Raw genomic sequence first — 24,610 nt, 5'->3', positions numbered from 1 at the left:
TTTTCTCCAATCATAGCTTGCGATGATATTGATGCTTCTTTCCGCCAATCACCCCGAGCCGCGAGAGGGCTGTCGGGATGGGAGCCTGAGCCAACATGGACGCCTCAGTGGGATAAGGGTGAGCCGCCGTTGTCGGTCGCTCTTGTTCTCTCCTCATCATGTTGGTCCACTTATTTCGGGTTGGGATTCGCGGTGGCCCTGTCCGAGGCAAGCCACTACTACCCTTCCGCTTCCAGACATTCTCGGCCGTCAGGTAAAAAGGGTCAAACCTACTGGGAGCGCGGGCCATTGATCCGCCGGCAGGGCGTGGGGCCCGCCGGGAGATGGAGTCCGGGGCTCGCGCAAGGCCTGCTGGGAGTTGTAGGCTGGCCCGGCCCGGGTTTGGGCGTCAGTACCCCAGGGATTGGCCTTAATTATTTACAGCGACTACCCAGGTGCCAGCAGGAGACTTGGCGCGTCAGTACCCGCGTGTGGGCTGGACGGAGGGGGCGCTCTGGGTCTTTGACCACACCGAGCCTGTTCTCCCCACCAGGGGGCGCCGTGCTGCCCAGGTGTTGGGACTCCGTTTCCGGCCCCTTGTCCTCGTTCTTGGTATTGGTCTATGGATGTGGACAAAAATTATTAGTGTCCAGAGACATTTGGTGCTGCTCTTGTTCCAAAGCTTCAGTGTGAACTGAACAAAAATGGTTCCTAAATATGGATACTTTGAGCAGAAATAGTCAGTTTAGTAACACGTCTGTATGTGTTCTTGTATGTTCGCGCTACACACGTTAGTTCCAAAAGAGCAAGACACAGGTGGGAAATGAGCAGGACCCTGAAACTGACTGCGCTGTAAATGCTTTATGGCAAGAGACCGATTTCTTTCTAATCGTGGAGTGAAGAGCTTGAGGGCCAAGCAGGCAGCAGATTCGCAGGAGCAGGTGGATGTAGACTCGTGTCATTTGGAAAGCCCTTCTGATTGATGGGGTCAGGAGCTGGGCTGAGCTAGATCTAGAAGTGCCGGTGCTGGGAAGTAATCCCCCAGTTCTTGGCAGTGACCAAGCTCTGCTTAGAGCCTTCGTTTGGAGAAGATGAGAAAAGTTGGAAAGTGGCCATGGTAAATTTTCCTAAGGACTCTTCTCAAGCCTTTTAAGGCTTGAGAAGAGTCCTTAGGAAAAGAGAAAGAGTGTTGATGTTATTTAAACCAGAGCGAAACCCAAGGAAAGAGGTCAAATAATATTCTAGTATTTGTGTGTTCATGGTGCAATGTTTTTCATATGTTCAAGTCATAACACATTAGATGATTAAGTGAATTTAGTGAGTCCAGACTATTTGAAAGTGAATATAGGAGTTCCTTGGTGGCTCAGCGGGTTAAGGATATGGTGTTGTCACTGCTGCGGTGCTGGTTGGATCCCAGGCCCAGGAAATTTCACATGCTGCAAGTGCAACCAAAACCAAGAAAATAAAAAATAAAAGTGAATGTATTAGAGTACATGCATGTTAAAAGAGAAATTAGGGAAAGTTTTATTTTGTGAAGCATTTCAATTTTCTGTGACATACATATGTTCATTTTGCTGGGTCACAATGTAGTGTATTTCTGGGCATTCCCGTTGTGGCTCAGCTGCAGGTTAAGAACCTGAGTAGTATCCATGAGGATGTGGGTTCAATCCTAGGCCTCACTCAGTGGGTTAAAGGGTCTGACGTTGCCGTGAGCTGTGGTGTAAGTTGGATCTGGTGTTGCTGCAGCTATGGCATAGGCCGGCAGCTACAGCTCTGATTCAACCCCTAGCCTGGGAACCTTTAGCAGGTGTGGCCCTAAAAAGACAAGCTGTTATTACTGGAGCCCTTAAGCCACAAATGTTAATCAATGGCCATATCACAGAATGCATCCAAGCCCATGCTCCTACACTGACTACCTGAGTTTTATATATATATATATATATATATATATATATAGTCTAATGGGGAAGTGGAGCATTTGCACAGGACAGAAGGAGGGTGAGTCTCTCTCTTTAAATTTTGGATGGATTTAAAGTACACGGTGGAAAACAGGCAGGTGGATGGGGTGGGGGAGGCTCAGTATAGAGACCTCATTGAAACAAGGGAAGGATGAGATGGAGTCTGCAGTTAGGAGAGTCTGGAAATATGAAAGTCTGTCATAGTAGAGGAAAAACGTCTCATCTGTTTGTTCGTGAAAAGCCTGTCTCCATCAATAATCTCCTTTGTACTTTTGAGCACCCTACCTGCCATATACCCTTGGCCAGATAACTTCTGCTTCCAACAGGCCTCCGTGTGGCCACTCCATTCCTTCTCCAGCCCACTCCTCTCTGCTGCGATCCTTTTGTTTTGTGTTTGTTTTTCTTTTTAGGGCCACACTCGTGGCATATGGAAGTTCCAAGGCTAGGGGTCCAATCAGAGATGCAGCTGCCGGCCTACACCACAGCCACAGCAACACTGGATCCTTAACCCCCTGAACGAGGCCAGGAAGCAAACTTGCATCCTCATGGATACTAGTTGGGTTCTTAACCCACTGAGCCACAATGGGAACTCCTGTTTTGGGTTTTTTGGGGGACATAGTCGAGGCATGTGGAAGTTCCTGGGCCGGGGATTGAACCCATGCCACAGCATCGACTCAAGCCTCTGCAGTGACAACGCCAGATCCTTAACCTGCTGTGATCTTTATTTTTTTTTTTTTTTTGTCTTTTGTCTTTTTTGTTGTTGTTGTTGTTGTTGTTGCTATTTCTTGGGCCGCTCCCACGGCATATGGAGGTTCCCAGGCTAGGGGTTGAATCGGAGCTGTAGCCACAGGCCTACGCCAGAGCCACAGCAACGTGGGATCCGAGCCGCGTCTGCAACCTACACCACAGCTCATGGCAACGCCGGATCGTTAACCCACTGAGCAAGGGCAGGGACCGAACCCGCCACCTCATGGTTCCTAGTCGGATTTGTTTTTTTGTTTTTTTTTTTTTTTTTTTTTTTTTTTTTTGTCTTTTTGATACTTCTTTGGGCCGCTTCCGCGGCATGTGGAGGTTCCCAGGCTAGGGGTCTAATCGGAACTGTAGCCACCGGCCTACGCCAGAGCCACAGCAACGCAGGATCCGAGCTGAGTCTGCAATCTACACCACAGCTCACGGCAACGCCGGATCGTCCACCCACTGAGCAAGTGCAGGGACCGAACCCGCAACCTCATGGTTCCTAGTCGGATTCGTTAACCACTGCGCCACGGCGGGAACTCCCCCTAGTCGGATTTGTTAACCACTGCGCCACGACGGGAACTCCTGCTGTGATCTTTAAAATGCAAATCTGGGAGTTCCCATTGTGGCTCATTGGTAATGAACCCAACTAATATCTATGAGGACGTGGGTTCCATCTCTGGCCCCACTCAGTGGGTTAAAAAAAGGCAAATCCCGGAGTTCCCGTCGTGGCGCAGTGGTTAATGAATCCAACTAGGAACCATGAGGTTTCGGGTTCGATCCCTGGCCTCGATCAGTGGATTAAGGATCTGGCATTGCCGTGAGCTGTGGTGTAGGTCGCAGACGCGGCTTGGATCCTGTGTGGCTGTGGCTGTGGCGTAGACTGATGGCTACAGTTCCAATTAGCCTGGGAACCTCCATATGCCGCGGGAGCGGCCCAAGAAATAGCAAAAAGACAAAAAAATTTAAAAAATAATAAAAAAAATAAAAAGGACCATATACGACTCCTCTGCCTTCACCCCAGCCCCTGCCCTTGGCAGGCTTTGTCATTAGCCGTTTGTGTGTCCTTTCCCACCCCCACCCCCGCCGACACACACACACACACGCTTGCGCGCGCTTAATCGCCACGAGGGTGATAGTTTGGTCTGTCCGGTTCGCCCCTGTCTGTTCCCCGTGCCCCGGAACAGTAGGCTCACGACCCTCCGTTGCCACATGCAGGTAGTGAAACGGCAGGAAAGAGGTGGCTTGGCCTGTCCCAGATGACAGGATCCCTTACTTGGCTTTTGAGTTCTCATCCTTCCTTCCGCTGATGGGGAGTCTGGCACCCTCTCCTCCCACGCGCCGTTGTATGAGCGCTCGAGCCCCGGGAGACCCAAGGCGATGGCTGTAGAAGCTTCTGACTATGGTCACAAGACTTGGGTCCAGTCTTGAACCTGCCGCCCGTGACCTCGGGCTCGTCCCACGTGGCAGACTAGAATGAGCCTGGGTTCTGCACTCAGACAGCAGGGTTCCTCTCTTGTCCCAGTTCTGCTGCTTGGGGACACATGACTTCACCTCTCCGTCCAGGCCCAGGGCACGCTCGCTCTCTGAGCCGCTTTTGCTGGGAACACCCATGTTCTCCAGCCCCGGGGTCCTCAAGTCTGAGGGAGCAGGGCTGGGAGACGGTCACTGACCCAGAGGGAGCACACCTTTACCTCTCAACGACCCGCCGCCATCTCCTCCCTGAGCTGCTCTCCGCTGTGTGTGTCTCGCTCCGGAACCGAGGTTGCTTAAGGGCTGGCAGGAGCGGGGCCGCTGCTCTGTAGAGGGCATGGCCAGCGGGGCCTTTAGCCGTCAGTGCCCTTCTCTCCCGACAGGTCCTCCGATGGCCGCGCCAGTTCCTGCCTCCTTGGGGCCGTGGCTCGGCTGCAGTCCCAGCTCCGGGCCCGTCTCCCTCGAGCGCCCCCAGCTCCCGGCCGGAGCCCCTCTGCCTGGTGCTGGGTTGGGGGGGTCCTCCTGGGCCCCGTGGTTCTGAGTAAGTGCCCCCGCCTTGGCCTTGTGGCACTGTGTGAGGCAGAAGAGGCCCCTCCCGCCTCCTCCAGACCCTGTGTCGTGGAGCCCCGCTTTAACTGGAAGCTCTTCTGGCACTTTCTGCGCCCCCACCTGCTGGTCCTTGGGGCAGCCGTCGTGGTGAGGTCTTCTCCCCAACCCCCCACACCAGGGTCAGGGAAGGATCCAGCCAGGGGGTTGCAGGCCTCCTGCGTGGCTGAGTCTCAGAGGAGACCCCGGGAGGCAGCAGGGCCGGCTGGCTCGGGGACAGGGGCCAAGGGGCACCAGGAGGACTTCCCCAGGGTGGCTGGGCGGATAGGGTGCAGGGGTCCCCAGGGGCCGGCAGCTGGGCTTTCACTCTCAGAGAGACACTGGAGCTGCAAAACCTGGCCAGCAGAGGCAGAGGAAGGGCCCAGGTCAGGGCCGGGTTTGGGGACGAGCACGGTCCCTCCAAACACTTGTGCCCTCCCCCAAGCTGGCACTGGGTGCGGCCCTGGTGAATGTGCAGATCCCCCTGCTCCTGGGTCAGCTGGTGGAGATCGTGGCCAAGTACACAAGGGACCACGTGGGCAGCTTCCTGACCGAGTCCCGGAGCCTCAGCAGCCAGCTGCTCGCCCTCTATGGCCTCCAGGTACAGCAGAGGGGTGGGCCTGGGGGCCCCTGGGGGAGCCACCTGGGCACCCCTGAGAACCTGGCCTCTCTCCCAGGGCCTGTTGACCTTCGGGTACCTGGTGCTGCTGTCCCGCATCGGCGAGCACATGGCCGTGGACATGCGGAGGGCGCTCTTCAGCAACCTGCTCCAGTACCGCCAGCCCCGGGGTGGGCTGGGGAGGGGGCGAGGTGCCCCAGGGGGACCTGGGGGAATGTCTGGGGGCAGGGCCTCCTCCTGAGGTGCTGTCTCCCTCTTTTCCCCCACCTGTGCCCCCCACCCTGTCCCACCCCAGACAAGACATTGCTTTCTTTGATGCTAAAAAGACGGGGCAGCTGGTGAGCCGATTGACAACTGACGTGCAGGAGTTTAAATCATCCTTCAAACTTGTCATCTCCCAGGTCAGTGCCCCTGGTCCCCCCACGCTCACACACACACACACACACACACACACACACTCTCTCTCTCTCTCTCTCTCTCTCTCTCTCTCTCTCTCTCCCCCTAGGGGGTGCCCCTGGCCAGCCCTGCCCTACCCTGCCCTGCTCTTGGGCCCTGAGCCTAGGCTTGCATGGAAGCAAGAAGCCTGCTGTCTGAGGGTGTGGGTGGCAGAATGGGGGCGTTCACGGGAGGGAGGTGCTGTGGGGGTGTCCAAGGTCAGGACAGGCTGCCTCTCCTGCTCCGAAATCCCGCCTCCCCGGAAAACCTTCCCTAGAACTCAGCCAAGAGCTCTTCCTGGCCCAGCTTTGCCGAGAGCAGAATCCCTGCCTGGCCCCCAGAACGCCTGGCCCGCTGACGGGAGAGTGAGCGGTGGCCTTCGGCTGCATCCCTGATGTCCTCTCCTCATCCCCCCACATTGCCACTGAAGCTGCAGGATCCTGCTGGGCCCTGACCCACAGCCACTCCTGGGCAGCGTTGCCCAGCCATTGCCTTTTTTCTTCTTCTTTTTTTTTTTTTTTTTTAGGGGCAACACCTGCATCACGTGGAAGTTCCCAGGCTAGGGATCAAATTGGAGCCAGATTGTGACCTACACCACAGCTCATGGTAATGCCAGATCCTTAACCCACCAACTGAGGCCAGGGATTGAACGCATGTCCTCATGGATACTAGTTGGGTTTGTAAACCGCCGAGCCGTGACAGGAACTCTAGGCCCTTGTCTTTTTGTTCAGTTTGTAGAGCAGAAAGGAAGGAAAGTGGGATTTGTCCAAGGGAAGGATGCCTTGGTCCAGAGGCCTTCTCACCCCGTCACTTAATGCCTGCTGGTCAAGAAAGGCTCATGTGGAACTCCTGTCATGGCTCAGTGGTTAACGAACTCGACTAGGAACCATGAGGTTTCAGGTTCGATCCCTGGCCTTGCTCAGTGGGTTAAGGATCCAGTGTTGCCGTGAGCTGTGGTGTAGGTCGCAGACGTGGCTCAGATCTGGCATTGCTGTGTTTGTGGTGTAGGCCGGCAGTTGTAGCTCCAGTTCGACCCCTAGCCTGGGAACCTCCATGTGCTGCTGGTGCGGCCCTAAGATGACAATAAGACAAAAAGAAAAGAAAAGAAAAGAAAAGGAAGGGTTATGGGAGTTCCTGTCATGGCTCAGTGGTAATGCACCTGACTAGTATCCATGAGGATGTGGGTTCAATCCCTGGCCCTGATCAGTGGGTTAAGGACCTGGCGTTGCCATGAGCTGTGATGTAGGTCACAGACGCGGCTCGGATCTGGCATCACTGTGGCTCTGGTGTAGGCTGGCAGCTACAGCTCCAGTTTGTCCCCTAGGCTGGGAACCTCTATATGCCACGGGTGCGGCCCTAAAAAGACAAAAAAAAAGAGAGAAAGGGTTATGTTCTGTGACCGGTAGACTGTCGGTTGGCTTCTCGGGAGTCAGACCTGTGGCCTTGGCCTTGTGAGTGCAGAGCTAGCTGTAGCCAGGTGACTCTTGGGAAAGTGCCCCATGTCGTGATGCTGATGCCAGACAGCCTGCCTGTCCACTCCCCAGGGGCTGCGGAGCTGCACCCAGGTGGCCGGCTGCCTGGTGTCCCTGTCCATGCTGTCCACACGCCTCACGCTGCTGCTGATGGTGGCCACGCCTGCTCTGATGGGAGCTGGTACCCTGATGGGCTCAGCGCTCAGAAAGTTGTCTCGCCAGTGTCAGGAGCAGGTACCAGAATTCCCTCCCATCCTCACCCCCGCTTCTCTCTGCCTTGTGCTGCTGTATCACCCCTCCCCATCTCCAGCCCAGCTCCCTAACTTCTGGACCCCATGCAGGTTGCCAGGGCAACAGGTGTGGCAGATGAGGCCCTGGGCAACGTTCGGACCGTGCGAGCCTTCGCCATGGAGCAGAGGGAAGAGGAGTGAGTCCTGAGCGGGGGTGGAGCACAGAGCAGGAGGGGCCCCCCAAATGCATCTCCACCCACCCCATGCCCCACCTGCCCCCTTCCTGAGGGCTGGGCTCCGCCTCCATCCGCAGGCGCTATGGAGCGGAGCTGGAGGAGTCCCGCTGCAAGGCGGAGCAGCTGGGCAGAGGCATCGCCCTGTTCCAAGGGCTCTCCAACATCGCCTTCAACTGTGAGTGAGCCGCCCACCTGGGGACCCGGGTCGAGGCTGGGGGTGAGCTCCAAGGATTGAGGGCCGAGCCCCAGCCAGGCGGGCTAGGGGCAGCTCTGCACCCGTCTGATGTCCTTCAGGCGTCTGTCGAATGCCAGTGAGCCGGTCTGGGTAGGTAGGCCCAGTGTCACCACAGAGCTGTGTGCCAGGTGCTGCTGGGCTGCCTGGGAGGGAGCCATGAGGTGCCCCCAACCCACTTGTTCCCAAATGAAGAAACAGAGGCAGAGACCATGCTGGTGACTTGCTGAGATTCCAGGAAGCTGGGACCCTGGCCGGGGCTGGAACAGGGACCATCACGTGGGCCAGGCTCTGTCCTCCATGCTCCGCTGCCTCTTCCCTGACCGCATGCTTCCCCCACGCAGGCATGGTCCTGGGCACCCTATTTATCGGGGGCTCCCTGGTGGCCGGACAGCAGTTGACCGGCGGAGACCTCATGTCCTTCCTGGTGGCCTCCCAAACGGTGCAGAGGTGAGTGTGCGGCCGATCTCATCCCTAAGCAGCCTGGCTGGGTCAGGGACGGGGCACCCGTCTGCTCCGAGCACAGCTCCCCAACTCCCCGCCAGGAGCCCCTACCGCCACCAGGGCCCACTTGGGGCTGGCAGCAGCCCCTCCAGCCCAGCTCCCTGACTGTACCCTCTGAGATGCACTTGTCATCTTCAGCTTCCAAGCAACCAGAAGTTTCCTTGATAAGCCCGTTTTTTTTTTTTTTTTTTTTTGTCCTTTTGTCCTTTTGTCTTTTTGTCTTTTTTAGGCTGCACCAGCGGCATACGGAGGTTCCCAGGTGAGGGGTTCAATTGGAGCTGTAGCCCTGGCCTACACCACAGCCACAGCAACTCAGGATCCAAGCCACGTCTGCAACCTACACCACAGCTCACGGCAGTGCTGGATCCTCAACCCACTGAGTGAGGCCAGGGATTGAACCCACAACCTCATGGTGCCTAGTTGGATTCATTTCCACTGCGCCACAATGAGAACTCCAGATCATCTCTATTTTACAAAACTGAAATGCTCTGCCTCTGTACCCTGGTGACCCTCCCCAGCCCCTGACAGCCGCGTTCTGCTTTCTGTCTCTGTGAGTCTCCCTCCTCTAGGTCCTCATACAGGTGGGATCACAGGGTGTCTGTCTCCTTGTGACGGCAGGTTTCACTCTGTAACGTCCCCAGTTCACGCATGTCGGAGCAGGTGTCAGAATTGCCTTCCTTTTTAAGGCGGAATTAAACTCTACATGTGGGAGTTCCCACGGTGGCTCAGTGGTAACAAACCTGACTAGTATCCATGAGGACACAGGTTCAATCCCTGGCCTCCTCAGTGGGTTAAGGATCCAGCATTGTCATGAGCTGTGTTGTAGGCCGCAGACATGGTTTGGATCCCGTGCTGCTGTGGCCGTGGCGTAGGCCTGCAGCTGCAGCTCTGATTGGACCCCTAGCCTGGGAACTTCCATATGCCGTGGGTGTGGCCCTAAAAAGACAAAAAATAAAATAAACTCCACATGTGGCTAGGCCATCTTTTTTTGTTTTGTTTTGTCTTTTTGCCTTTTCTAGGGCCGCTCCCACGGCATATGGAAGGGGTCCAATCAGAGCTGTAGCCACTGGCCTACGCCATGGCCACAGCAACACAGGATCCAAGCCGTGTCTGTGGCCTACAACACAGCTCATGACAACACCGGATCCTTAACCCACTGAGTGAGGCCAGGGATCGAACCCGCAACCTCATGGTTCCTAGTCAGATGTGTTAACCAGTGGGCCACAACGGAAACTCCAATGGCTAGGCCATCTTTGACACTTTTCCAGAACTGGCCTGCCATCCTCTGCCTGCCCTTCCCCTGCATTCCCCCCACCCCGCCCCCCGGGCTCACTGTCCACTGCTCCACTGGCCCCGCCTGCCCATGGGCACTAGAGCTCCCAGCTGCTCTGGCACAGGAGCACCGAGGAGACAGCCTACTGTCCCTTCCAAGCTAAGCACTGGTAGTTTCCTCTGCTATTTCTCTTTACTTTGATTCCCCTCCTCACCCCCCACATACCACGTAGACCAAACACACACAAAATATAACAATACGGTAGATAAATACCTAGAGTGCACATGTTGTAACAGATAACTGAGTGCAGACCTGTGTCCCCCCTACCGCCAAGAGAACATCCGCCCAGACGCCCTCTGGGGCCTTTCCTCCTCCCTCCCGAGTCCAGGGGTCCCCCTGCTGGCTCTGTTCCGTGTCTGACCACCTGTGTGTGCGTTAGCCGTTGCTTCCAGAATCCCTCACCCTTATCACCATCCGGGCAGAACGGTGCCAAGTCAGAGGCAGGCCCCAAACCCAGCAACGTTCTTCAAAGACCAGAGTCCACCCATCTTGGCTCAGGGCTCCCTGGGCCTGCTGGGACCCTCTCTGGTTCTGCACAACCTCGTTCCTCCCTTTCCAGAGGCCCAGGGATGGTTCTGTGGTGGTCTTGGTTCTAAGAGGCTCTGACTCTTGTGTTGATGGAACTTCGGGTCCCCCTCCCCCCCACCCCCAGTACGGACAGGGACAAACACCCCTGGCACCCTTTCCGCGGCCTCCATGGGGCTGTGGCAGAAAGTCCCCGTCCGGGGAGGGCAGCACACATCCCAGGCCTGGTCCTCCATCCTCAGACTGGCCTTCCCCGGGCGCCCTCTGCTTTCCAGCCTGGTGCTGACCCTCTCTCACCCCTCTGCCCAGCCAGCTGGCAGAGTTCTATTAGACTCCAAAAAGGCTCTCCCGCAGCCACAGGTCCTGGGCCCAGGCTTTTGGGGGCCCTCACCACACAGATTCTTTGTCACCCGCTTTAGAGGACTTGGGTCTCATTAAAGAAGCTGCTGTTTCCTCTGGGGTCCGGCAGGGGAGGGTGGGAGAGGGGAGGGAGGCAGCCCTGCCCGGACTTCAGGCGGCCTCGACCTCGGGCCCCATCCTAGGTGTTCTTTTTGGTGGCACGGGTCCCCTGGAAGAGACCGGGAGGTGCCCAGACAGACCACTGGCAGGGCCAGGCCGCCTGGCCGGCATCCAGCCTGGGCCCCACTGGGGCTGGACACCTCCATCCCCACCCCCAGCCCGGAGGGGCCTCCAGGAAGAGTGAGGCCTGAGGCCGCATGCGCCTGGTTTTCATCCGCTGCCCGGCACCGGCGCCTCTGCCAGACCCTAATGGCTCTCAGGTCTCTTGTGGAGAATGTGCTCCCTCCCATCAACAGACACTCCGTCCCTTCTGGTGCCTCCCGCTCCCTTTGGCAAGTGCTCTGAGCCGCTTCCTGGCTGCTCCTCCTCCCGCCCCCCAGCTGGGGCTGGAAGACTGAGACTGCTGGGCAGGCAGGCCTTCCTCCTCTTCAAGGGACCTGGTGCACGATCACAGACGCACAGTCACGGGCCCGGACCAGTTGGGGACTGGTGACTAAGGAGCAGTGACTCACCTTCCTCCTAGCAGCTGGCAGCCTGCATGACAGAAGAGGCCACCCACTGGACAGATGCACCCTTGTGCCCTCGCTCCCACAGGGCGAGCCCACAAGAAGTGTCTTCAGGGAGTTCTGTCCTGTTCGGGGCCCCTCCAGGGATCCCCTGGGCTCCGGCGTCTTCTTTCTTTCTGCAGAAAGATTAACATTCGCCTCTCCGCCTGCATTAGACCTTGCTTCCTCGGAACGGGACAGCCTTGGGTCCCACCCCCTTGGTGGGTCTCCTGGTCCCTCCCTCTGTGCCCCGGGCTGCAGGCGCCTGCCTTCCGGGCCCCTTTCCTCCCTGAAGCCCCGGTCCTCAGGCAGTGGACCGTGATCAGCCCTGCCCCTGCCAGGAGAGAGCGGGCTCTGAAAGGAGAAGCAGGAGTTCCCATTGTGGCTCAACTGTAATGAACCCAACTAGTACCCAGGAGGATGCCGGTTCGATCCCTGGCCTCAATGGTTGGAATTGGGGATCCAGTGTTGCCGTGAGCTGTGGTGTAGGTCACAGGCAGGGCTCAGATCCTGTGTGGCTGTGGTGTAGGCCTGTAGCTGCAGCTCTGATTCAGCTCCTAGCCTGGGAACCTCCATGTACCGTGGGTGCAGCCCTAAAAAGGAGAAACAACTCAGCAGGTGGTCTTACCCAGTGTTGCTGGATCCCTGGCTCCTGGGGCCTCAGTTTCAGGAGCAATCTCTGCATTTGGCTGCAGGCCACCTGTTTCTCTGGCTCCATCCACTTCTCTCAGGCCCTCCCTGTGCCCACTCTTATCTTCTCCTCTGCCCATAGGTCCATGGCCAACCTCTCTGTCCTGTTTGGTCAGGTGAGTAGCAGTGTCACGGGTGGCTACGGGCGTCGGGATCAGCCATCGACGTCACTTGTGTGCTGTGGGAACCGGGTGTTGGTGGGGTGGGGAGCAGAGAGGCTGCTATAAGCCCCTCCCCTTCCCCTCCCACCCCCTCCTCCGTCACCACAGATGAACCCCCTCCCCAGGTGGTGCGGGGGCTCAGCGCGGGCGCCCGAGTCTTCGAGTACATGACTCTGAGCCCCTACATCCCGCTGTCCGGGGGCTGCTGCATCCCCAGGGAGCACCTGCGCGGCTCCATCTCATTTCACGACGTCTGCTTCAGGTGAGCGGCAGCGGGTGGACGCAGGGCTAGTTCTGTCTGGGCTGAGGACGGGAGAGGGACGCTGTCCGGCGACCTGTGTGTATCTGTGTCTCCCTTTCAATAAGCGGGGTGGGGGGGGGGTTCAGGGAGCCTGCAGGATAGACCAGGGCAACAAGGGGCCTGGAACCTGGTCTGACTGAGGGTCTCTTGGCTCCTCCCAGTTACCCCTGCCGCCCGGGCTTCCAGGTGCTCAAGGACTTCACCCTCACGCTGCCTCCAGGCAAGATCGTGGCCCTCGTGGGCCAGTCTGGGGGAGGTAAGGGGAGCCCGCCCCCCTCCCACCCTGCGGTTCCTCCCCCTCCCACGCAGCTACTCTCCCTTCTACCTTGCGGCTCCTCCCCCGTCTACCCCGATCCATCGTTCCCCCCACCCCGGGACTCCTCCCTGTGGTAGCCTCTCTGTCGAATGGAAGCAGGGGTCCTTCCACTGCTCCCCGGGGGCCCCTTTCTGCCGGGACACCGCGCCCTCTCCCTGACTGCCTGTCTCCCAACCCCAACCTCCAGGGAAGACGACCGTGGCGTCCCTGCTTGAGCGCTTCTACGACCCCACGGCGGGCGTGGTGACGCTGGATGGGCGGGACCTGCGCACCCTCGACCCCTCCTGGCTGCGCGGCCAGGTCATCGGCTTCATCAGCCAGGTGCCTGCTTCTCTCCGCCCTTGCGGCCTGGGCCTTTTCGCCTTCCCACCCACCTCACCTGCTGCTCTCTTGGGCGGGGGCGCGACGGACTGTCGTCACTGGTCCCCAGCCCTCTTCGGGGCCTGGCACTCAGCGCTGCTCTTGGGATTCTGTTCCTTGATTAAAAAGGAACAAGCAGGTGGGAGCAGGATGGCCGTTTTAGGATCCCTGGGTTCTGATGACCCTGTAGGTTCCAGAAGGTCTAGACCCCCACATGGTGTTGCCGGGGGTAGGGGTGGGGGCTGGTGGCCCTTCTCCGCACTAAGCAGGGACCCGCGGCCCTGGTCTGAAGCGCCTGCTCCATCACTTTCCCACAAAGGGCCACCTGCACCCGCACGTGGACGAAGGGTACCCCTTTGGGAGGAGGAAACCAAACTGAAACCCCCTCCCTGCCCTTCTCCCCAAAGAGGAAGGACCCTGCCTGGCCATATGGCCTTGCTCCCCCACCAACGTCCACTCCAGTCCTTCCTGAGAGGCTCCGAGCCCCGCAGGGTGCTGGGCCTCCCCCGCATTGGACCTCACGGTCTTTACTGGACCTGTGACTTTGACGCGCCCTGCCTGCCCTTAAGGGGTCCTGATGCACCTGTCAGTGGGCTTGGGGCCATGTCGGAGTGTTTCCTGGGGACCCTTCACCTCCCGCCTCCAGGAGCCGGTCCTGTTCGGAACAACCATCATGGAGAACATCCGTTTTGGGAAGCTGGATGCCTCTGACGACGAGGTCTACGCAGCGGCCCGGGCAGCCAACGCGCACGAGTTCATCACCAGCTTCCCTGAGGGCTACAGCACCATCGTGGGTGAGTCGGGGGAGGCATCCTGCTCGGGTCTGCAGGCCCTCGGGTGAGGACAGGAACACGGTCATGGGGTCGGGGGAGACCAGGCCACAGCCGTGGCCCTGGGGGAGGCCAGGCCTGTGTGGTTCAGGCACAAGCAGGCTGCAGAGCCAGGAGCGTGCTGGGGACACAAGTGAGCCATGCCGTGGGGACTCGAGAGCTCACCAGGTCAGCTCCCAAAACCTGACCAGAAGCAAGGGGGTGTTGTCTCCTTGTGCTTGTTTAGTCTCTGGCCCTGCTCCCTTCCCACTTCTTAGCCGTTAATCTAAAGGTGTCTTTTGTTTTGTTTTGTCTTTTTGCCTTTTCTAGGGCCGCTCCCGCGGCATATGGAGGTTCCCAGGCTAGGGGTCTAATCAGAGCTGTAGCCACCGGTGTACAACAGCCACAGCAACGCAGGATCCAGCCTCGTCTGCAACCTACACCACAGCTCACGGCAACGCCAGATCCTTAACCCACTGATCAAGGCCAGGGATCGAACCTGCAACCTCATGGTCCCTAGTCGGATTCGTTAACCACTGTGCCATGGCAGGAACTTCTAAAGGCGTCTTGTTATCTGTAGATTGACCAGGTTGAGCAGGACTCTCTCCTGACTGACTTAGAAGAGGCTCAGGTGCTTTTGGAACATTGAAATAGAGTAGATCACACTAGACTCTTCGTGGTGCAGTTGCAGCCTCGTGTGTTCGTCTCAGAGGTCTTCTTTTCAGCCTTTGGGGCTGTGTTTATCAGCCAGGGTCTCTTGGCTCTGTTGCAGAATGCTCCAGCACATCTCACGATGCAGGCATATCCAAGGTTCTGAACCCTTCTCGAAACTTAGGCCTCCGTCTGGCTGAGTGGGGCCCCCACTGAGTGGAGCCGACTTCCGTGTTCTGTGGGCTCACCCCTGACTGGAGGGGCCCACACATGGCACCCTTGGGCACTTTCCTTGTACCTCCGACCTGGCGCCCTCCTGGGCTCGTCTGGGCTTCAGTCTGTCCTCTCTGCTCAGTGACTGATGTCACCTTGAGGCTCTTTTTGGCTCCCAGGCCTCTGCTGTTCTCTGGGTGTTGTGGACCCCAAGCGTGACCTTCCCGGAAGGCCCAGGCAGATTCTGAATCCCACTGTGCCGCCAGCGCCCCAGGAGCCTGCGTCTGGGTCCGGGGTAACCCCACAGCAGCAGAGATCCAGGAGCCCAGGAGAAGGTGGCCGGAGCTGCAGGGAGTCAGGCCCGTCATGGCTCTGAGCCCCTAGTGAATGAGGGGAGCACGGCACCTCCTCTGAGCAGCACTGAGCCCCTCCGTGTGCACAACCCCTGTCATCCTGTGTGAGTGTGAGCTCACTTTTACGCAGGGACATGGGATCTGGGTGCTGCCGGGCACCGCCCCCACTCTCAGAGAGGGAGGACCAGTGCACACAGGGCCAGACTGAGCCCCTCTGCAAGGCCACCCCAAGTGCAAAGCTGAGCATTGCTTCAGGCCTCCACCCTGTCGCCTTCCCCTCCAGGTGAGCGGGGTGCCACTTTGTCTGGTGGCCAGAAGCAGCGCCTGGCCATCGCCCGAGCGCTCATCAAGCAGCCCACAGTGCTGATCCTGGATGAGGCGACCAGCGCGCTGGACTCAGAGTCTGAGAGGGTGGTGCAGGAGGCCCTGGACCGCGCCAGCGCCGGCCGCACTGTGCTGGTCATCGCCCACCGGCTCAGCACGGTGCGGGGGGCCCACCAGATCGTCGTCATGGCCCACGGCCAAGTCTGCGAGGTCAGCCGGGCCCCAGGGAAGGGGCAGTCGTGGGCTGGGGTGGCTCAGCTGGACTGTGTGAGGGTCCAGCCTGGCCCAGGGTTTGGGGGTCGTATTCTGGAAGCAGCACCCGTGGATTCAGGAGTCCCTCCCCTTAAATGAGCCCTAGCCTCTCAGGGTCCCAGTTTCTTTCTCTGTCCCTTTGGGGAATGGGGGTGCAGAGCCAGCAGAGCTACAATGTGGCTCCCAGGATCAAAGGGGAAAGTTCTCGGGCAGGTGTTCAGAGCTGGGGGAGGGGCCCAGGGCTGAGGACAGAGCACCAGGGATCCTGATCAAGGAGCAGCCACGGCAGCCCCCCCAGAGTCTGGGTCTGCAGCAGGGCTCCCAGTCCCCCAGGCCTTGTTGAAGCCAAAGCTGAGGGGGTTTGCCAGGGCACTGGGCCCTGTAAGGGAGACGGGACAGTCCAGCTCAGCAGGGAGGAGGTGCTGACAGATACAGACGCGCCAGTGGTGACCTGTCACCCACTGTGCTTTGGTTTCACAGTATCCTCTGGGGGGGGACAGTGGCATCGGGAAGATGAGCCCAACAGCTGCTAAGAAGCTGGCCCTCCGAGCTCTGTGCTGGGTGGGCTGACCGTCTCCCCTCCTCCCCTGCAGGTGGGGACCCACGAGGAGCTCCTGAGGAAAGGCGGGCTGTATTCGGAGCTCATCCGGAGACAGGCCCTGGATGGCCCGGCTCCTGAGACGCCCAGAGGCCCCAGGAACCGGCACCCCAAGTCCTGAGAGGTCTGGTCCCCGCCGAGCATCTGTGCCCAGGGCCAGGCTCAGCTTGGGGGAACCCCTGGGGTGGGAGCCCCCAGGAGAGCCGGTCTCCTGGGGCGGGGGGCGGCTGCCTTGCTCCCCCGCTCACAATAAAATCCGGGCCAGGACTGCTGGGCCCACTCCCCCACTGCCAGCCTGCCCCCCTCCACCAGAGCTGAGAGTCCTGCTGCACAGAGGAGGAGGCCAAGTCCCCAGGCCCCTGCTCTGGCCCCTCCCTTCGCCGGGCCCTCCCCACCCCCCACCAGCCTGGCCGCCTGCAGGTATCAGACCGCAGCTGCAGGGATCTGTGCAGCGGCACGGGGTGGGGGTGGGGGTCACACCTATGCCAGACCTCACCCTCCTCCTCTGACCCCAGTGACACGCCTCTGGGGCCCTGGGGACAGGAGAACCCGCCTGAGTCAACCCTTCAAACCCGCAGTCCCCATCCTGGGAACAACTTCTCCTTGTTCCTTTAAGGTCCTTTGTCTAGATTTGCCCTCTCGCCCGGACGCCTGACACGCCCGCTGGCCCTTGGGGGGCGGGAGAGGGCAGGTGGCTGTGGTCTGTTCCACACGAAGCGCCCGGGGGCCAGGCTGTCTCACCACTGCCCTGGCCCCATGCTCCTCGAGTCTGTCACCAGATGAGATTGTGGTCTCCCCCCCCACAAGAGGACACCGCCTCTGAAAGGGACAAAGGAGGACCCCAAAGCCCAGCCACAGGAGTACAGAGTGTGAGCTGACTTTTGGGGCTGACAGTCACCTAAGCACAAAGGCACGGTTGGCATCATGCTCTGGGCTGACAACACATAAAATCAATCCACATCACTGCCAGCCTCTGAGAGAGGTCCCCTGGAGCAGGTGGGACCAGAGCCTCACCTGGAAAGAGGACGCCCCGGCCACCCAGGTGGCACGAGCCTGTGGCCGCAAAGGTGTGAACCGTGTGGGGCAGGACTCCCGTCCGCTTCCGGGGACCTAGGAGCAGCCGGGACTTCCCACCAGCCCTGCTCGGCTCCCAGGACCTCACCCCTCCTGTCTTGCTCCTGCTCCTGTCCATTCCCATCACGAAACCTTCCCCTTCGCTGCCAGTCCGGCCGAGGACTCCCCTGAACCTGCACCCTGGCGTGAGCAGGAGGGCTTGCCCAGGCCAGACCTTCGAGGGCAGCCAGACCTTTTGGTTTACCCCATGGCGTAGGAGGGTGAGGCCACGTCTCCAGGGTGGCAGCCAGGTGTGGGATGGAGCAGGGGCAGCTGTGACTGGAGGCCAGTCTGGAGGAGGGTGCAGCGGCTCAGGTGTGAGTGCAGGAGCCAGAAGTGGGAGTCCCCATAGGCTCTTTTCGGTTTAGGATCAGATGCTGTTTTAGGGACAAAGCATTGGCCACAGCCACCCTGATTTGATATCCTGCTTTCTTCCTGATGAGAGGTCGTGATGCAGGAAGCAGAGCGAGGGCTGGCTCTGGGGTGCTTTGCAGCTAAATGCCTCCCTAGTGAGGGCAGCCGAGGGTGGGCCCCAACTCCTCGGCCAGGTTCGCACTGTCTTGCCCGGTCCCTCAAGGGAGAGCCAGCCAGGCCAGCTCCTACTCTCCCGGCCACAGCCGCAGCCTCCTGCCCCCCAAGACCTTCTGACACCAGATGCTGGCTCTCTCCTCAGGGCGGCCTCTCTGAACCCGCTCCCCCTTAGGGCTGTAGTGAGGTCCATGGCGAGCGGGAAGCCCCTGCTGTCAGCCACACACTTGCTGTGTGGCCTTAACCTTGACCTTGGCTGCTGCAGCTATGCCACATGGATAGTAAGCGCAGCTGTACTCAGTTTTGAGAGCTGGTTTTAGGAGTTTAAATGGAATAATCTGTGGTAACGTGCTTAAAACACACTGCTACAGCCTCAAAAGCTGGTTACACCTGTGCAATAAACTGTTATTCACTCCTTCAAGATGTGTGTTCGTTGGAGTTCCCCAGTGGCCTAGCAGTGAAGGAACCCGCATTGTCACTGCTGTGGCTTGGGTCGCTACTGTGGCGCAGGTTTGATCCTTGGCCTGGGAATTTCTGCCTGCCACAGGTGTAGCCAAAACACCCACAGTGGTTCATTAAGCACCTACTGCCAGGGGCCGCCGTGTCTGCCAGAAAGCGAGGACCTCCCTGCTCCCGTGAGACCTGCAGCCTTGTCAGGACCAATGGGAGGCCAGGCGAGTGCAGCGCGGCGAGATTGCGTGCGCTTGAGCTTGATGAACCGCGTTGTTGCGCTCACTGCCAAGCCTGCCGCCACCAACCCACAGACTCAGTGCTCAGTGGGAGGACACGGAGTGGATAGGAATTTCAGTAAATGAGTGAAGATAAACCTGCTTCCTCTCAGGCCTGCGGTGCAGCAGCTCCCAGCTCCCCAGGGCTCAGTGAGTGTTTAACCGAACACAGGGCTCCATGTACCTTGGCAGCTACGGCTGTCAACTGCCCGGCCTCTGTCCCCTGTACCTTGGGTCTGCAAGACACTCGGTCCCACTCGAGGCCAGTGAGCACCAACCTTGCGGCCGCAGCTCTGCTTTCCGGGGGTGTCTGCGCCAGCCGCTGGGATCGTGCTCCCTGCCTGGCCCACCGTCCCCTCTGGAAATCTGAGGCATCTTCAGATGCCCCCGTTCTGCCCTCTCACAGCCCACGTTGCCATGCTGTGTAGGCACCACGGCCCAGGGCACTGCAGCTGGTTCGGGGCAGTGTCTCTACCTCTAGGAGGGCCTCTTGGTGAAACAGGTGCCCTCCCGTGTTCCTGCTGGGAGCGCAAAGTGGTGTCATGCCTACAGAGGGGGATTTTGTGGTGTCTATCAAATGACCCTGGCCTTTGCCTCTGTTCCATCTCTGGGAGTTTACGCCTCTGCAGTGGTGCTGAGAACACCATTGTTTGTCACGGAAGACTGGAAACCCCCAGTGTCCATCCATAGGGGTGTGGTTGTTAGGAATCCACATAAATGAAATGGTTTGCAGCCACTTAAAAACGTGGAAGTTTTCCAGCCAGGTCCTAGATAGCACACGGTCACCAGAACATGCTATCGAGTGAAAAAAGATGTGAAAGCAGGAGTTCCCGCTGTGGTGCAAAAAGATTGATGGCATCTTGGGAATACTGGAACACAGGTTCGATCCCCGGCCCAGCACCATGGGTTACGGTTCTGGCATTGCCGCAGCTGCAGCTTAGATCACAACTACAGCTCAGATCTGATCCCTGGCCCTGGAACTCCATGTGCCACAGCATGGCCGAAAAGGGACAGAAAAGAAAGATACAAAAAAAAAGACATGAAATCATAGGGATGCATATTACCGGGAGGGTCGCAGGGGGCACTCATGTCCTACCTGGACGGAGCCCAGTGTCACTATGGCAGCCAGCCTCCCAGACAGGAGGCGGGGAGGAGGGTCTCTGGAGACAGACCACTTCTGGACACGGGGCCATCGAGTGTAGGCTGGGATGCTGGGGGCTCAGAAAGAAGAGTCTGCTGATGCCGAAGTTCCCACCACTTTCCAGCTTGGTCAGGAGCCAGCTCCGCTCTTTGTGAAAGAGCAAATGATCCAGGGTGAGGTCAGCGGGAAGGGAGAAGGGGGGGGCTGGCCGAGGGTCAGCGAGAGACCCTCAGGCCGGACAGCAGGGGCTGCAGCTGGGAACCTAGAGGGCCTGAGGGCACCCCCAGCCCCAACTTATCTCCGGGCTCCCCTGCAGCCCCATCCAGGATTGCTGTGGTTTCCTGCTGGCGCCTCTGGTCTCCACAGCCATGGCCCCCCCACGCGGCATTAATGGCTCAGCCTGGGGCCCCAGGGACCTCCCCCGCCCCCAAGACTGCTCTGCCGGCCCCCCAGCCCCCTCACCGCTGAAACCCAATCCTCTGCAGCAGCTCAGGATCAGCAGAACAGCCTCCAGCAGAGCGAGCCACGCCAGCCACGCCGGCTGCATCCTACCTGGCCTCTGCTGCGGAGCCCCCAGCCTGGAGAAGGCTGAGCTGGACCCGCCAGGCCACCACGTCCGGTCTCGAAAGGCCAGTGCCTCCCCACCTGTCCTCCACCCTCTCCTCTCCTTGCCGACCCTCCTAATCCCCTCTCAGCCCCTCCCAGTCCTCGGAGCGACCCTCTCCTTCCTTCCAAGCCCCTGTAGCCTGGGCACCACCCCCCAGCCCTCTCGGTACCCTCACCCCGGGCTCCAGCCATGAAGCCCCCCTCAGGGCCCGAGGAGGCCCAGCGGCCCGCCTCCGACATCCGAGTGTTCGCCAGCAACTGCTCGATGCACGGCCTGGGCCACATCTTTGGCCCAGGGGGCCTGACCCCACGCCGGGGACTGTGGGCCGCAGCCGTGCTCCTATCGCTGGCCACCTTCCTCTACCAGGTGGCAGGGAGGGTGCGCTACTATGGGGAGTTCCACCACGAGACAGCCCTGGAGGAGCGCGAGAGCCACCGGCTCACCTTCCCGGCTGTGACCCTGTGCAACATCAACGCGCTGCGCCGCTCACGCCTCACGCCCAACGACCTGCACTGGGCTGGGCCCGGGCTGCTGGGCCTGGAGCCCGCGGAGCACGCCGCCTACCTGCGCGCCCTGGGCCGGCCCCCCGCGCCGCCCGGCTTCATGCCCAGCCCCAGCTACGACGTGGCCCGGCTCTACGCCCGGGCTGGGCATGCCCTCGAGGACATGCTCCTAGACTGCCGCTACCGAGGCTGGCCCTGCGGCCCTGAGAACTTCACCACGGTGAGCTGGCCGCCCCGCCCGCCCAGCCAGGGAGCCTGGAGCCCCGGCCAGCCCAGCCTGGCCGGCCCAGCCTCCCCCAAAGCCAGGGAACCTTAACACCTGTGCTGGAGGAGCCTTTCCTGCCCAGCTAGGCCACAGCTGCCCCACCCCGCCAGTGGCTTTCTCTTCTGCCCGGGAAGCCATCCTCTTCAGGGCCCCCCCTGCCCCTCAGCCGGACTGCAGTGTGTAAGGTCATGCGTCCCAGCAAGGGGTGCTCACAGGCTGGCCCTGGGCCGTGGAGGCCCACTCCTGGGGGGCGGGGTTGGGGGGGGTCTGGTGTTCTAGGGCAGGAGACCCCTCTCTCTGCCAGGGGGAGGGCACTTGTTTTCCCTCTGCCTCTTCAACATCCTGCCACACCTGGAGGCGGGCAACTGGGAGCCTCTTCCCTTTATGCCAGTCTCCAAAGAAACACTTGCCCTGGGCTGGGGGCCAAGGGTGAGGAATTGGAGTGACGGGAGCCAAGGAGGCCCCAGCTGCATGTGCCCATGTGAGGGAGGGTCTGGGGGCATTAGGAGGTAGGCTTCGAGAGTTCCCGCTGTGACTCAGAGGGAAGGAACCCAACTAGTATCCATAGGGAGGTGGGTTCCATCCCTGGCTCTGCTCAGTGGGTTAAGGACTCAGTGTTCCCACGAGCTGTGGCGTCAGCGGGCAGCTGCAGGTCTGATTTGACCGCTAACCTGGGAATTTCCATATGCCGTGGGTGTGGCCCTAAGGAAAAAAAAAAAGGATGTGGGCGCCAGTGTGCTAAGAAGAGACCCAAATAGAGGATGGGGGTGGGGGGTGGAGGAGAGGTCCCCACAGCCCTGGTGTTGGCCTGGGGGAAGGGCTGGCTGCTGAGCTCTGTCATCTGTCTGCCCCTCCCCCCAAGATCTTCACCAAGATGGGGCAATGCTACACTTTTAACTCCGGCGCCAACGGGGCAGAGCTTCTCACCACCCCCAAGGGCGGGATGGGCAGCGGGCTGGAGGTCATGCTGGACGTGCAGCAGGATGAGTATCTGCCCGTGTGGAGAGACGTGGGTATGAGATCGCGGGTGCGAGGCTGGGGAGCGGCGTAATGGGGTGCCAAAGGCACTGGGCCGGAGAGGAGGTGTGGGGAGGGCCCTGAAGGCTGGCCTTTCCTGGGAGAAAGGGACAGGGTTAGCTGGTCACAGTCCTGGGGAGAGGTGGCCGCAGCATAGGCTCCCCCTTTCCCAGCAGAGGAGACCCCTTTTGAGGTAGGGATCCGAGTGCAGATCCACAGTCAGGAGGAGCCACCACTCATCGACCAGCTGGGCTTCGGGGTGGCCCCCGGCTACCAGACTTTTGTGTCCTGCCAGAAGCAGCAAGTATCCTCCCTGGCACCTTCAAAACTTCCCCGGGCTCCCAACCCCCTCCTCCGCCCACATTACCTGGAACCTCAACCCCAGTGGCCTCACATTCTGTGGGGCCCACACTCCCCCCACAGCCTCCTTAACCCGCCCCTCTACAGCTGAGCTTCCTGCCACCACCCTGGGGTGACTGCAGCTCTGTACCTCTGGACCCTGACTTTGAGCCAGAACCCTCTGATCCTCTGGGTCCTTCCAGTCCCAGCCCGGTCCCAAGCCCTCCCTATACTCTAATGGGGTGTCGCCTGGCTTGCCAGACTCGCTTTGTGACTCGGAAGTGCGGCTGCCGAATGATGCATATGCCTGGTAAGGGGCGGGCGGCAGCGGGAGGAGGGCGTCCGGGGCTGGGGTGGGGTGGGGAGGCCGGTCCGCGCCTGATCCTGACTCCCCGACTCCTCCGCCCGGCCCCAGGCGGCGCGCCAGTGTGCAGCCCCCAGCAGTACAAGGACTGTGCCCACCCCGCGCTGGGTAAGCGGCACGCCTCCCCCGCGTCCCGTCCCCACCCCGCTCCACCCGGCCCGCGACCCCGATCCGGCCCCGAGGGCAGCCGTGACCCTGGCGCCTGTGGCCGGCAGACGCCATGCTGCGGCAGGACGTGTGCACCTGCCCCAACCCCTGCGCCACCACGCGCTACGCCAAGGAGCTCTCCATGGTGCGGATCCCGAGCCGCGCCTCTGCCCGCTACCTGGCCCGGAAGCACAACCGCAGCGAGGCCTACATCGAGTGAGCCTGCAGGCCCGGGGGCGGGGCGGGGGCGCTGCTCCGGGCCCAGCCATCCTGCCCACACCCGGGTGGTACACCAGGCTACAGGTCACCCCATCATCACGGGGCTGGGGACTCTGGGCAAGCTGCTCAACCTTTCCGACTTTGGCTCTTCTGAAAATGGGAACAGTGACGCCCCGCCCCAGGGTCCACAGACCAGAGGGAACGGGGCACCTGTTCCTGCCAGCAGCCGGCACCAGCGGTGTCCAGCGAACGCTCCCGGCGTCTCTCTTCCCAGGGAGAACGTGCTAGTGCTGGACATCTTCTTCGAGGCCCTCAACTACGAGACAGTGGAGCAGAAGAAGGCCTACGAGGTGTCCGAGCTGCTAGGTGTGTGGTGTGTGTAGGTCCATTGTGCGCACAGGCGCCCTGAGGTCTGGAGTGTTGTGGACAGAGCAGGTAGCTGTGAGCTGACTGGTGACCTGGTCTCCGCAGGGGACATTGGGGGCCAGATGGGGCTGTTCATCGGGGCCAGCCTGCTCACTATCCTTGAGATCTTGGACTTCCTCTGCGAGGTGGGCCTGGGCCCTGGCTGGGGGCGGGGGCACAAATCCAGCCACAGGATCCCGGACCTCACCACGGCTTGCCCCCAGGTGTTCCGGGACCGAGTCCTGGGATACTTCTGGAAACGAAAGCGCTCCCAAAGGCACTCCAGCACCAATCTGGTAACAGCACCCTAACCTTCCCCTGCCATCCCTGGTGTGGGTGCCCAGCCCCCACCCCAATGTAGACCCCCCTCCCCACGGAGCTGAGAAAGAGGAGGGCATGCCCTGACCTTGCTGGGCCCCGGGAGGGTGGACCCCTCTGCACCTCTGACCCGCTCCCTCCTCCCACAGCTTCAGGAAGGCCTGGGCAGCCATGGAACCCAAGCTCCCCACCTCAGCCTGGGTCTCAGGTAACAAAGAAGTGGCCCCCCAAGGTCAAGGGAGGAGGGGCAGGCCCAGTCCAGAGGGCAAGTTGTTTCAGGCCTGGGGGCAGGGGCAGGGCGCTGAGTGCGAGGCCTCCTGTCCCAGTGCCGTGGTCTGTGTCTCCCCAGGCCTCCCCCTGCCGTCCCCAAGACGCTCTCTGCCTCCCACCGCACGGGCTACCTGGTCACCCAGCTCTAGACTCAGTGTCCTCAGGGCCGCACCTTGACATCCCGGACACGTGTCCTCGCTGTTTTCACCCCAAATAAAGTTCTAGTGCATCAGCCTCA

At 60.2% G+C, this 24,610-nt stretch overlaps 2 protein-coding genes across 6 annotated transcripts; both read left to right on the top strand.

The window, feature by feature from the left end:
• On the top strand, window positions 8-18,470 carry ABCB8 (ATP binding cassette subfamily B member 8). Of its 2 annotated transcripts, XM_003360079.5 has the most exons (16): window positions 54-253; window positions 4,529-4,841; window positions 5,176-5,331; window positions 5,408-5,502; window positions 5,645-5,750; window positions 7,329-7,490; window positions 7,598-7,683; window positions 7,800-7,897; window positions 8,299-8,404; window positions 12,153-12,186; window positions 12,357-12,493; window positions 12,694-12,788; window positions 13,036-13,169; window positions 13,855-14,002; window positions 15,518-15,768; window positions 16,404-18,470. In XM_003360079.5, the coding sequence occupies exons 1-16, from the start codon at window positions 159-161 to the stop codon at window positions 16,527-16,529; spliced, it is 2,142 nt and encodes a 713-aa protein (XP_003360127.3). In that variant the 5' UTR covers window positions 54-158; the 3' UTR covers window positions 16,530-18,470. The 2 variants fall into 2 exon arrangements, with proteins under 2 accessions (XP_013846190.2, XP_003360127.3); XM_013990736.2 differs by lacking the exon at window positions 4,529-4,841 and having other exon boundaries at window positions 8-253.
• Window positions 16,580-24,610, top strand: ASIC3 (acid sensing ion channel subunit 3). 4 transcript variants are annotated; one of them, XM_013990733.2, is made up of 11 exons: window positions 16,580-21,248; window positions 22,156-22,306; window positions 22,487-22,614; window positions 22,758-22,959; window positions 23,065-23,121; window positions 23,229-23,376; window positions 23,654-23,745; window positions 23,851-23,930; window positions 24,009-24,080; window positions 24,252-24,310; window positions 24,452-24,600. In XM_013990733.2, exons 1-11 carry the CDS (start codon window positions 20,715-20,717, stop codon window positions 24,519-24,521), a joined length of 1,593 nt encoding a protein of 530 aa, XP_013846187.1. In that variant the 5' UTR covers window positions 16,580-20,714; the 3' UTR covers window positions 24,522-24,600. The 4 variants fall into 4 exon arrangements, with proteins under 4 accessions (XP_013846187.1, XP_013846186.1, XP_020934529.1 ...); XM_013990732.2 differs by having other exon boundaries at window positions 19,794-21,248; window positions 22,484-22,614; window positions 24,452-24,610; XM_021078870.1 differs by having other exon boundaries at window positions 19,794-21,248; window positions 24,429-24,606.

This window comes from Sus scrofa, chromosome 18 (assembly GCF_000003025.6).
Source record: "Sus scrofa isolate TJ Tabasco breed Duroc chromosome 18, Sscrofa11.1, whole genome shotgun sequence".
NCBI lineage: Eukaryota > Metazoa > Chordata > Mammalia > Artiodactyla > Suidae > Sus > Sus scrofa.
Note: the sequence above shows the minus strand (reverse complement) of the source record. Positions and strands in the feature narration are given on the sequence as shown.